This window comes from Ursus maritimus, unplaced genomic scaffold, assembly GCF_017311325.1.
Source record: "Ursus maritimus isolate PB19 unplaced genomic scaffold, ASM1731132v1 scaffold_35, whole genome shotgun sequence".
NCBI lineage: Eukaryota > Metazoa > Chordata > Mammalia > Carnivora > Ursidae > Ursus > Ursus maritimus.
In genome coordinates this window covers 18,319,667-18,333,174 of record NW_024426119.1, presented here as the reverse complement: position 1 = coordinate 18,333,174, position 13,508 = coordinate 18,319,667, and the positions used below count along the sequence as shown (strand labels likewise).

At 41.4% G+C, this 13,508-nt stretch overlaps 1 protein-coding gene across 2 annotated transcripts in view; it reads right to left on the bottom strand.

Annotated features, from left to right (window-relative positions):
* Positions 1-1,193: 1,193 nt before the first annotated feature.
* The window catches only part of NEDD4 (NEDD4 E3 ubiquitin protein ligase), a 130,470-nt gene continuing 118,155 nt past the window's right edge, over positions 1,194-13,508 (bottom strand). For both annotated transcript variants that reach the window (XM_040620611.1, XM_040620612.1), the window contains exons 19-29: positions 12,555-12,784; positions 11,524-11,645; positions 11,356-11,426; positions 9,934-10,029; positions 9,525-9,598; positions 9,164-9,224; positions 5,946-6,005; positions 5,756-5,863; positions 4,826-4,922; positions 2,291-2,363; positions 1,194-1,749 (exon numbers count right to left, since the gene is read on the bottom strand). In XM_040620611.1, coding sequence (XP_040476545.1) covers positions 1,647-1,749; positions 2,291-2,363; positions 4,826-4,922; positions 5,756-5,863; positions 5,946-6,005; positions 9,164-9,224; positions 9,525-9,598; positions 9,934-10,029; positions 11,356-11,426; positions 11,524-11,645; positions 12,555-12,784 — 1,095 coding nt within the window. In that variant the 3' untranslated portion in view covers positions 1,194-1,646. The remainder of the gene's footprint in view (positions 1,750-2,290; positions 2,364-4,825; positions 4,923-5,755; positions 5,864-5,945; positions 6,006-9,163; positions 9,225-9,524; positions 9,599-9,933; positions 10,030-11,355; positions 11,427-11,523; positions 11,646-12,554; positions 12,785-13,508) is intronic.

Here is a 13,508-nt window from a genome sequence, read left to right as displayed (position 1 = left end):
TCTTTAGCAGGTGCTGATAGGTACCCGTGGCGTTATACCCCACGAACTTAAACCAATACCCAGAAGCACTTTTTACAACTCTCCGAGTATACATATGTATTTAAGAAGATTCATAACATATATGTACAATTATTCCTAAATTGCCAAGACACCATATTGAGAAACAGGTTTAACTTTTTGCAAGAGCGTTTTCTGTCATCATTCTAATATGCGCGTGAAACATACAGATACAAGTCTTGGCATACTTTATCCATGCAGCTGCACGGAACACTTTCTCTTTTGCCTCTTTCTGCTCATGCCTACATTTGACTGTTTACAAATTCATTTACATGACCATAAGTTCCTCGAGGTGAGGACTGAGCTAGACTTCTTTGCAGCTGACAGCTCTCACCTCCAGGGCCTCGCACAGGGCTAGGCACACAGCAGGCATTCAGCACGCATTTGTTGAATGCATGCATGTGATTTTGACGTACTTCAATTTGGTTAAAGTAGGATTCTGCTTGTAGCGTTTTTCCTAAAGAGTTTTGGATTTATAGTAAAACATCATTTTCATAGTAAACAGTATTTTTAAAAAGCATAAGAAATACAGTAATAAATTTAATACAAATTATGCATTATAACTATTCTTTGGTTATTTTTAACAAATTATTTGGTTTTTTGACTAAAGAGAGATACTAAAAATACAAAAATGCAACTACAGAAATTAGCTTAATCTGTAAACATAATAAACCCTGTAAACATATATTTACTACATAATTGTGCAAGTGTAAAGAATGACTAGTAAAGCCAAGTACTATACATTTAACTTAGTTCTTCAAGGCACATTTAGAAACACTGCTCTGCGGAGCGTTAGTGTAATGTCTGACAAGGAATTCTTTCACCTTAAACAGGAAGGAGTGATGACAATGCCAGTGAACCAAAAGGATATACAGGCAAGACGAAGGCGTTAATACTTTCCACGCTTTGCGAATCTGAATTCGCTTCACATGTCTTATAAACCACCTTGTTTAGTAAAGCTATATATTAACAAAAGCCAAATACTTTTAAAATGAAGAAGTAAACAATTTTTTTTTTTTTGCAAGTGAGTCAGTGGACTAAAAGATAGGTAACACACTTTCCAAGGTTTTTTCCAAAAATCTGGGCAGTAAGGTGCAGTAGGCAGTCTGCAAAATAATAAATAGCTGTAGGCAGCATGAAGTATATTGTAGTTTAATCAATATGAAAGTATTCTTTTCCAAATTTCAATTTTCCTTCTCAAAAAGCATCCAACTTTTCACACATGACACTTATCACAAATATTTCACAGTTATAATTTCAGTAGTATAAGAAAGAACTGCCTGGCAAATACTGTAAAAGAGGTAAATGTTAAGGACAAAACTCACTATTTCAGGCACACGGGACTTAAATCCTAGAGTGGGAACTCTAAAGATGGAAAGAAACAGCTGCGTCAATGCAACATACTATTTAAAAGTGAATGAAATAATGGTAAGCTTGTCATACTGTTTCTACTAATGCTTTTATATGATTTTTCTCCACTATCTGGGAAGAAACAAAGGCCAAGTTTTAGTAGTTCCCTGGGAAATTTTAGGTCAAGATTTTGATTTTACAGAAGTGGCAGTGAAACACTCTAGACTGTTACTTGGAATCTAGTCGACGCCATCAAAGCCCTGAGTGTTCTCAATTGCCATCTGAAGTTTATCCCACAATTCTTCAAACGATTCATAGGGTGGCAAGTCCAAGCGATTGAAGCTGAAAGAACAGAGACGACCTGGTTATGACACCGACAAAGCAAGTGCCATGGTGGCCAACAGGACCTCTGCTATTCGTGATGTGTCCCACCCACAACACTAGAAGACATCATATCATCAGGGGAGAAGGAAGATACCAGCACTGGACTCTAGGCATGGACTCATCCCACAACTTCTTGGTGGGCTCCTCTCACTCCCACCTAGACCTCCGAATGCCTGGGGTCCTCTGTTATTTTAACCTCCAAAAGGGAATGTTCTAGCTTCTCTTAATCGGATGGCCCATCATTCATGCGATGGAGGGCAACACATGGTCAACGGTTGAGATGGGCCTCTCCACAACTCAGCTACCCAGACTTCGGGCCCAGGCCTGCTTGGCAAAGACACATCTGTTCCCACATTGCTGTTTCTGCCTCTCCTGCCCCCCTCCTCTGTAGCTGCCACTGACACAGCACAGAGCGGGTCAGACCTTCTGTACCCGGACTCTGTTAGAGGAGTTTTGCTCTCTGAAAACTTGTTCTCTAAACGGTGAAAAAACTGCTTACCATGTGTGGGCTCTTGGCAGCTTTTCCGGGGTACCCCACTGTTCAACTGTAAATGACTGTGGTCCATTTGAGCCTGAAAGGAAGAAGAGTTGCTGTGGTCTCATTTACTCTTTATAGGAATCCCTAGAATTTCACAACTCATTTTTTCCAGGGTAGAACTTAAACGTACAGAGAACTAATCTAGTTTCTTTAAACTCAAAAGAAATGAAGGCTGTCCTGTCTTTGATGGCTTCATTGTCCAGCCACGAGATGGAGATTCCTCTCCATCAGCTCATCTGAGGCCACCGTCTCAGGCTGCCTCTAGGGCGGCAGGCCTGGCGGGGCTTTTGCTGTTTTCTCAGCCCTGCGTTTCCCTATGACCACCTCCTTCATAGGTACACAGAGAAAATGAGGAATTTCTTTCTTTTTTCAGTCCCACTGAAAATAGCTTTAATTTTTTTTCTGATTATTTAATCTCACTGCAAGAAAATTAAAGCAGAAGAGAAAAATATAATGAAGGGTATAAAAACAACCTCAAAGTCCACGATCAAATCTGAGTAAACATTCTGTTGTGAACCGTTTTCTGCATGTGCATATATAAGGAATTTTGTGTACAGGTCATCATGCTATCCATACTACGTTTTTCTTTTATTATAGACACTTTCGGAAGCTCTTTTTTCTCTCTGGAGTTTTCACTTAGTTCTTCCTTCCCCCAATTCTCAACATCCTCTAAGCACCCAGGTAATCAGTGCTGACAACCTGATGTAGAACCTTCCATACTTTTCCCCAAGTCTTATAATCATATCTAATTACGTGTGGGAGTGTAATTGCCAGAAGCAGCACTAAATACACTGGATATTCTCAATATTACGGTTTCCTCAAAAAGCATTGCTTTTCACACACCACACGTCGTAATTACAATTTCAGTATCTTTGTCATTGTTCCCCGTACCTGGGATCATACATATTTCTCTGCCTCTTGACTCCCTTACCTAAATGATCCATTGTGAAAACTTCCTCTAAGTCGACTGATACAAACCTTACACGCTTTTTATTGGCTAGATAATACTGTATTATATTAACATTCTGAAGCAACTTCTTTTTGAAAATGTGTAAGAATTTGAATTATATTCTAATACTTCCAACTCTGGCTCCACGTGTGGGATATTTCCTCCAAATTCCAAAGAATTCATGCAATCAGTGGATGGCCGTAGGCCTTGACTGCATAGAAGAGGGACGTGGAGCTAGACGTGGAAAGGGCTGTCTGGCCTGCCTTGATCTTTCCCCATTGTAACTGGCTAAAATATAGCAGAAGCGAAAGGAAGGGTAAGTCATGGGAAACCACTGAAAAGACAAATGCAAAGAAATCCAATTAAGCAAGAAGGGGCGCATGGGTTGGGGCAGAGCTCCCGTCTCGTTCCTCTCACTGCGTGGTGACTCTAGCCGGGAAATGGCAGCTGCTTGACAGGTTCTGCAAACAGATACGCGTGAAGCTTAAGGAGACCAGGTTTACCAAGGAGATCAACGGGGCAGGCCATCCTATCAGACAGCAACAGCGTTCTCTGTGCGTGAGAAATTCAGCTCAGCGACGGCTGAGGCAGCAGTGTGACTTCTTGCTTCCAGAACAATTCTAACCTTCGTTGTTGCTCTGCGTGGGGCTCCAGCCTGAGCTAGACCCTCCCTGAAAGATCTGTGCTTCGTGGTAGCTTTCAAAGCACGTAAATGTCATTCCAATAAATAGATATGAACTGATTTGAGTTGATCTACATCAGAAACAGCAGGGGTTTTTTGTTTTGGTTGTTTTTTTTTTTTTACAAAACACCACCTCTAGTGCTATGAGACATAACCACTGGGGAACAGTTTGCTCGGATATGCAGAATTTCACTTTATAGAAAACTGCATTAATGGTAACTATTCTGCATATTGAAAGGTATGTGCAGTCTTGGCCCCAGTCTCCCCCCCACAACATCACACACACCACATACAGATGACCACCACACACACACACACACACACACACACCACACACACCACACACATGAACACATACACACACACACATATATATATACACAGAGTCCATGATCAAGTAAGTTTTAGAACCCCCTTTTTTTCATAATAAAGATTCCAAATGAGTCCCAAAGAAATCTACTCAATTTTGTTTAGCGCACTATCTGCTCCAATTGCATTCTGCTATGAAACTCTCTGTTTTCTGTTGTACACTTACTAACAGTCTGTGGGACATTACATGTTGCCCTAAACCATCACCCTACAGACAAAGCTTTTTCTGCGATGGAATATGTAATGGGCATCAAATTTAAAATCCAAGAATGCAAAGTAACTCAAGGCATCTCATGTTTTTTCCTTTGGTATCTGCTTACAAGGGGTACCTATATTCTGGCCTACTGCAGTGTGTCTAATTCAACCCGTTAAAAATCTTAATTCTTTTTTGTTAAGCTCGGTGTTTGTATAAATGATAGAAGCTTGACAACTAATCATCAATGACAAAGACCGGTGGCATCACTCCATTTTTTGATGATGTGTGGATAATCCTTACCATATAGTTCAGCAAATCCATTCATGGGCACCCGAGAGGTGCCAGTGACAAACTGAAGTAATCTTATTCTTTTTTCTGAATCCATCATTAGAACAGCCTGAATAAGAGAAAAACCAGCATTTAGGAATATCATTGGGAAAAAAGTAACAGAACTATCCTGAAAAATATGTTATCAGCATTTGGTTACAGTATTAATGATCGGTTATTACATTCACATGTGTCTGTTAGTTAAACTTGTGTTTCTGGGTGGCTTACAAAGTTCCTGAAAACTTCATTTCTGAGGCTACACAGTCACTCTTTAGAATGAGACCATAGCCTAATAAAGCGACTCAGGGATGTGGCTCATGGCTTTTTTAAAATTATATTTGCTGATATTATTGAGTGACGTGCACTTTTCTCGATTAGATGCAAAGTCACATTCAAGGAAGCGCGCAGGAGTCCCAGGGAACACACGGCAGGTTGTTACAAGTTCTCTTGAAGAGTCTGCGAGTTGTTAAGGGACTAAGTGCCTATTGTTGCTGTTCTCACCACTGACTACATTCTTTTTTTTTTTTTTTTAAAGATTTTATTTATTCGACAGAGATAGAGACAGCCAGCAAGAGAGGGAACACAAGCAGGGGGAGTGGGAGAGGAAGAAGCAGGCCCATAGCGGAGGAGCCCGATGTGGGGCTCCATCCCAGATCGCCGGGATCACGCCCTGAGCCGAAGGCAGACGCTTAACCACTGTGCCACCCAGGCGCCCCACCACTGACTACATTCTGACCACTGACTTCTCTATAAGTATGTATGGAGGCTGGAGCCCATACCCAGAAGGCCGATGGATACAGTACAAGGTTACTTTCTGTCTTACCTCTACGTAATCCACTAGCATGGTTACGTATGATCAAATCTGTTGAAAAGGAATTTATGGAAACCAAAGCTTTCAATTACCTTCCAAAACCACTGTATGACTTGATGATTCACACTGTAGCCGTTCTTATACTTTGCGTGTTCTCTCCAGTCATTCACATCGACGTCTCCCAATCCACACATAAGAAGCTACGCGATAAGAAACGTCAAACTGCAGACAAGAAAAATAACAGGCACAAAAATCCTGTCTGGAAATAAGAATATTTCTTACCTCTAATTCGTTTTCATCGAAAATTTTGATGAGATCCTGCGGTATTAGTTCAAAAAATCCCTAGTGGAAAGAACGTGTTTTAAAACCTGGTTAGCACAGACACATGAAAAAATGTTCAAAATCATTAGCCATCAAGGAAATTCAAATCAAAACCACACTGAGATACCACCTTACGCCAGTTAGAATGGCAAAAATAGACAAGGCAAGAAACAACAATTGTTGGAGAGGATGTGGCGAAAGGGGATCCCTCCTACATTGTTGGTGGGAATGCAAGTTGGTACAGCCACTCTGGAAAACAGTGTGGAGGTCCCTTAAAAAGTTAAAAATTGAGCTACCCTATGATCCAGCCATTGCACTACTGGGTGTTTACCCCAAAGATACAGACGTAGTGAAGAGAAGGGCCATATGCACCCCAATGTTCATAGCAGCAATGTCCACAATAGCTAAATCGTGGAAGGAGCCGAGATGCCCTTCAACAGATGACTGGATTAAGAAGTTGTGGTCCATATATACAATGGAATATTACTCAGCTATCAGAAAGAACGAGTTCTCAACATTTGCTACAACATGGACGGCACTGGAGGAGATAATGCTAAGTGAAATAAGTCAAGCAGAGAAAGACAACTATCATATGATTTCTCTCATCTATGGAACATAAGAACTAGGATGATCAGTAGGGGAAGAAAGGGATAAAGAAAGGGGGGGGTAATCAGAAGGGGGAATGAAACATGAGAGACTATGGACTATGAGAAACAAACTGAGGACTTCAGAGGGGAGGGGGGTGGGGGAATGGGATAGACCGGTGATGGGTAGTAAGGAGGGCACGTATTGCATGGTGCACTGGGTGTTATACACAACTAATGAATCATCGAGCCTTACATCGGAAACCGGGGATGTACTGTATGGTGACTAACATAATATAATAAAAAATCATTAAAAAAAAAAAACAAAACAAAACAAAACAAAAAAAACCTGGTTAGCAGAGTCCATCGATAGCGCTGTTTGTCAGCTTCTGGGTGGCTGCTGGAGAAATCCCACATGCACACAGATTCCTACCGCCACAGTCATGGGTCATTAAGTCAGCCGACATTTCAAGATTGGCAAGAACACGTATGTGTCCATAGTCTGTTCTCTCTCATTGATTCCTCCCAACAGCTATTTTGAGACCTCCCCACATTTCCCCAGCCGCTTCCTCCTCCTCCAGGTCACCCCTTCTTTACAGCAGATAACTTTTATTTGAGAGAGAAAACAGAGGTGATGATGGAATTCCCTCAACCTTCTGCCTGCCCAGTACCAGCCTGCGCCTACATCCATTGTGGTCTCCTGCCCACGGCAGTGGGGAGAGGTGCCCCTTTCTGTCTGTGCTTCATCTGCTAACCCAAGGGGCTCATCTCACTGAACCTCCTCTTTTATTAGCTCACTTCCTGCATTTACATTTGTTTAAGGCTATGTACCTTAAAAACAACAAAAAAGCAAACCTGTCTTTCTTCTCTTACCACCAATTACTACACCTGACTGAGCCCACCTGCTGGCCCCATCCCTGCCTCCACCTGCTGCCATCTGCCCCCCATGCCCCTGCTGCCCTCAAGCTGTCCTGGAAAAAGTCAAAAACAGCTTTGCGGCAAACTCTGATCAACACTTTCTAGTTCTGTATCTTATCTGACTTCTCCGCACTATGAGATTGTTGAAAACACCGTTGTTTTTGAAACTTTGTCTGCTGTCGATGGTTTCTCTCTTGTGTCTCTGTCTGCATTTGCTAATTTCCTTTGAGGTCTCCTTTTCTACCGTCTGTTCCTTCCATGTTGCCGTTCCCACAAATCCATGGTGGCCATCCACGTTTCCCGTTCTTAGCATTCTTTCCAATTTCCCATCTTACCGTGTCCACAGCTCCAGTATGCATAGGCAGATGATCCCCGAATCCATGCTGCCCCCGCAGATCTCTACCTTTTAAAGCACCGTGAGCTACAGCTGTCCCTTCTGAATCCCATTCAGCTACACACACAGCTGTCTTCCCACCACCACCACCTCTGTTCCTGCCCTGACCTTTTCTCCCTTGGATCGCTGTACCTTCCCACCCAGCCTCGCAATGGGTGCTAGTCTTATCTACCTCTGACTCCCCACACAGCACTTCCAGACGGTCTGACTGAAATGACTGAATCCTGGTGCTCCACTGTAGAATGGCCTTTAAGGCCGCCTTCCTTCCCTCACTGGACTTCCGCAAACACCCCAAATTCCCTCTTTGTTTCCGGTTTAGCAAACAGGCCCTTCCTAATCTGGTTCTGCTTAGCTCTTCAGCTCAGTTTGACCTCCTGCCTCATCTTCTCCAGTGTACGGATTGCTGGTATGTTCTCCAACACGTGCACCGTCTGTCTCACGGCCAGATTTCACACATGCCACTCATCGTGCTTAGAACAGCACTGCCCTCTTCCGTGCGGCTGCCCAGTCCCTCCAGGCCTTCTCTGGTCCTTCCTGCACCTCTCCCTGCCTGGGTTTCCGCCTCTCCTCTCTGCTTACCGAGCACTGGACGCCTGCCTCTGTCCACATCACTCTTTAGATTTTCTGCTCCTTAGAGCAGGACCTATGTCTTTCTGCCTCATGCAGTGCCAGATACATAGCAAGTGCTCAGTGCTGAATAAATGGGAAAGTACATGATAAACACTGAACAGAAGATTTTAAGTGGGCTTAAGAAACAAGTGCACTGGCAATAGCCTAAATGTCCACCAACAGGGGAAGTTTAAATAACTTATGAATTTATATTATGAATAAAATGCAGCCACAAGGAAGGACAGTTATGCATCTTGATGTGTAAAGATCTCCAATAAATACTTGATAAGAGAAGAAAGCAAGTCACAAACCATCATGTATAGTGTGATCCCATGTGGGAAAATCAATGGCCTATTCCTCTTTCCCTACGGCACTCTGGACCCCTGTTCACCTAAGGTTACTTAAGGTGCAGGAGACACGACTGGGAAAAGGTGAGCAGCAGTGACTGGTGTGAAGGCGGAGTGCTACTAGTAACTGTATGGGCCTCTTGGATGATTGGGTTCGAACAGTGAATACCTATTCGTTTAAATATTTTTTTTACTATGAAAATATAATTAAAAGTTGTTTTAAGAAGCAAATCATCTATTAATTCTCAGGTGTGATGAGGTCCAATACTTGGAACTTATGAACTGTACTTTGAAATGACAGAAGAAGGAGCAAAAGTAAATGAATACCTCTTTAAAAGCAGCCATTTGCTTCTGGATTCGGTTTACAAATCGCCACTGTATTACAAGACTAAAAAGAAACAAAACAGTTCATTTTTTTCACATGAGCGAAGAAAAACATTTAAGGTATATTTATTCCAGTTGGAAACAAAAAATAAAGACTAGGTAAGCCCCAGGAAAAAAGTGAATATGAGTGGGTAATATGGCATTGTTCTAGAAAGAGAAAAAAGAACATTGAGACCGAAACTCTGGCTATGAGGAAAGAGAAAGAAGGTACAAAGTGTCTTCCCAGAAAGAACAACAAAATTATTTCCTGAAGTAGTGAAGTATATACCAAACATAATAAAATACTTACTAACAAAATACTTACTAAATATATTCCTTTTTGTTCTTATTGGTGACAACTATTTCTGATCCACCGATTTTCAACTCATGTTGATGTGTCTAAAATTAAACATGATATCTTGATATGTTATTTTAGTGAAAAAAATACAATATACATATTATAGTTACACCAGAAATCCAGTGTTTTAAATTAAATCCATTCACAAGCTAAGAAAACTTAAAATATGGCCTAAATTTTACTAAAATAAACATGGAATGAGTCAAATGTCAAGGAAAGCAGAAATTCTTGCTGTGACGGCTTTTGTTACTAGGAAATAAATTTAAAAATAGAGCACAGAAGTGTGACGAAGATATGCATTATTTAACTCCTAAACTTAAGTTATACATTTGTTTCACAATTTATGTACCGTTTTAATTAATCAAAATTTACAAACCTGTCCAAAAAGCTCTTCATCTATGACAAACCTGAGGTCCAATTCTGTCGGGTCATTTTCAAGAATCCATCGTAGTGAATTGTAATATTCACTATCCTAGATGGGGAAATCGCATATTTAAAATTTGCACATAAAAAGACACCCGAACCTGCAAAGAAAGTACACTGAGAGTCTGAATAACTGGACAAAAAAATGAAAAGTAGCAGGACGTCTTTTCTTATTTACACCCAAGTATTATAAAAAGAGCGGGTGACTAGGAAGTGTGAGTAAAAATGCATAAATCAGGGGAGTGGGGCTTGCCCAACAGTTTGGAAGCCTTTCTCTATGTAGAGGCAGTGCTGGTACAGATCTGTTATCTAGTTGAAGGGTCAACTAAAGGGGCTTCCAGGTGAATCCTAACTCCCACGAATGCCCAGGAGCACCTCGTGCCTTTCTCGCACGGCCTGTCGAGACCGGGTGTAAATGTGTAAGCAGCTATGAGCAGGCTGCTATTTATACCTGGCCCAAGTTAAAGAAAAAATCTCAGATTAAATACAGAACGTCCACGAACCAACTCCAATAACTGTGAAATCTTACGATTCATAAAGAATTACACTGTTCACATTGACAATGTCACAAGGAAGGAATAAAAAATGTACTTGGTTCCCAGGAAGAGGGCTTGGAATCCATGTGTACACACAGCACATGAGGCTTTTCAGTTCACACAGCAAAGCTACCGTCAGGGATTGAATCCTTAGGTTTCCATTTCTTTGTAGTGGCCTAACCACGAGGCCTTGCCTTTGGACTGTCATTTTTTTTTTTTAAGATTTTATTTATTTATTCGACAGAGATAGAGACAGCCAGCGAGAGAGGGAACACAAGCAGGGGGAGTGGGAGAGGAAGAAGCAGGCTCACAGCAGAGGAGCCTGATGTGGGGCTCGATCCCAGAACGCCGGGATCACGCCCTGAGCCAAAGGCAGACGCTTAACCGTTGTGCCACCCAGGCGCCCCTGGACTGTCATTTTGAAAACATATGCCATTCATCATAAAAGATCACAATTCAAATGTTGATAGCACATTGAAGTAATTAGGGAGACGTTCACTGGCATCTGTAACATTCTTTGAAGTGCAAAAAAAAAGAAAATGGACTGAGGGGCATGTGGGTGGACCGATGGATAGGTCGGTAATAAAGCAAGCGTAGAAAAAAAACCCAAACAAACCAAGAACAGAATCTTGGTGGTGGATACACATCTGTCCACTGTAAAATTTTTAAAATTTTATTATGTGTTAGAAAATTTTCATATTAGAATATTGGGGAAAATGTTCATTTGTATTTTGGAACATTATAACCCATTAATTTCTTCATCGTCACATTCTAACTTAAAAATATCCAGTTGCTTCTTAAATTATGCCTTCTCTACATTACAAGTGAAAAAGACATACCACTGACTCCATATCATGAAGGGTTATTGGTTTGTGTAACATCATCTTGTAAAATGGGCGGATGAAGAAACCTTTCAAAAAATCACACATATTGAAAATGATTACCAAGTGAAAGAAATAAGATCATTATACTTAAAAAAAAAAAAACGGGTTATGCTGAATACTAACCATCCAGCAGTTTGCCGTGATAAACTGCCATCCCAGCTACCCGGCCAATAAACTTGAAGTAAGAGAGGTGATCCTCATTACACAATCCGGAGTTTGGATTTATCTGCAGGGTGTAATTATCCCTGAAAAGACAACCACATTTCAGTGCTCCTCTCCACATTTCATATAGATATTTTCATATGACCAAATTATACATTAGCTCCCTCTTTTCGGAGTTTTCACCTCTATTAGAACCACAGGAGACCACTGGATTTAATGGTTTTAAAAATAGTCATTTCTGTCAAAAGGTGGAAACAACCCAAATGTTCAACAACAGATGAACGGATATGCCAAATGGGGTGTCCCTTTATACCACGGGGTATTATTCAGCCTCAAAAAGGAAGAAAAATCTTTAAAAAAAAAAAAGATTTTATTTATTTCTTTGAGAGAGAGAGAATGAGAGAGAGAGAGAGCACGCGCATGAGAAGGGGGAGGGGCAGAGGGAGGAGCAGACTCCCTGCTGAGCAGGGAGCCCCATGCTTGTCTCAATCCTGGGACTCCAGGATCATGACCTGAGCCAAGGGCAGTCGCGTCACCAAGAAAATCCTGACATATGCTATGCCACGGGTGAACCTTAAGGACATTATGCTTATGAAATAAGTCAGTACAAAAGGAAAAATCCTGTACGCTCCTACTCATATGATCACAGAGACGGAAGGCAGAATGGTGACTGGCAGGGAGTAAGGGAGTTAGTGTTTCACGGGTACAGGTCAGTTGATGATGAAAGAGTTCTGGAGACGGACGGTGGTGACGATTGCACAACAATGTGAATGTACTTGGTGCCGCTGAACCACACACTTAAAATGGCTAAAATGTAAGTTTTATGTTATGTATATTTTACCACAATTTTTGTAAAAGTATTTCTGAAACATTAGTTACCGTCTCGCTTTTCTGGCACATTGTTAACATACAGTTGCCTTGCGTCATACAACTCTTTGTTACTTTCAAAAGTGACTTTTTTTTCTGTATGCACTCGTCGTAAAAGGACTTACGTAGCAGAATATTCAAACAGCCCATAATAAGGGTTAAACATTTCCTTTGAGATCAGGAAGAACCATTCTCTGGCGACTCCTCCGTAATCCAGTCCCTTTTCCCCATCGAACTCGATCCACAGTCGAGCCTTGAGGAAGTCCGCTCTCTTAACACCCATTATTCTCCGGTAAGAGTCCTCAAGGACAGTTGCACGGCGAAGTTTCATTTCAAATTTGTTTGGAATGTCATTCTGAAAACCCAGAGAAGAGAGACTTACGGTTTAAATCAATTCAACACGATGGCAAATTTATTTCTCGTGCAAGTTATAAAAACTGTTGTGCTCTACCCTGTGCCCAAGACCCTCTTTTTTTGGGAAAACATAACTAGGCATGTTGTCTAATATTTTCTCCATGGTATAAAAGAATTCAAAGCCTTTTCTCTAATCATATAATAATACAGACTTCTGATTTTTATACTGGAGGAAGCAGCTATCGATAGTGGAAATAATTCTTACATGCAGGCAATTCATGAACAGTCCTTTCCATATTAAGTTCCAGTGAAGAACGTCTTGTGGCCTACAGTCCAGCCAATGCTTGCTCTTTCCTGCCTGCCTGTGGTTTGGGGGTTTTCCCAACCCCCACCTTTCCTCCTTGGAGCTCACCCTGCTGCGCTCATTAACAGGCACTAACATTCACACACTGTACCAGACACTATTTCCAGCATTTTAATGGGTTAACTCCTTTATTCCTCATAACAACATGAGGAAGAAGCGACGATAGAATCTCCATTTTATGGGTGAAGGAACTGAAGACAAAAGTTAAGAAAGCCTGAGCTCTCGGGTCTCTGCTGTCTTGCTGATTTTTTGGGTACACCCTTTGCTTATGTGACAAATGCAGATAACTACGCTTTTAGACAGATCATATCGTTAATTTTATAAAAAGATGTCTGATGATTTTATTCTGGAGTGCTCTGTG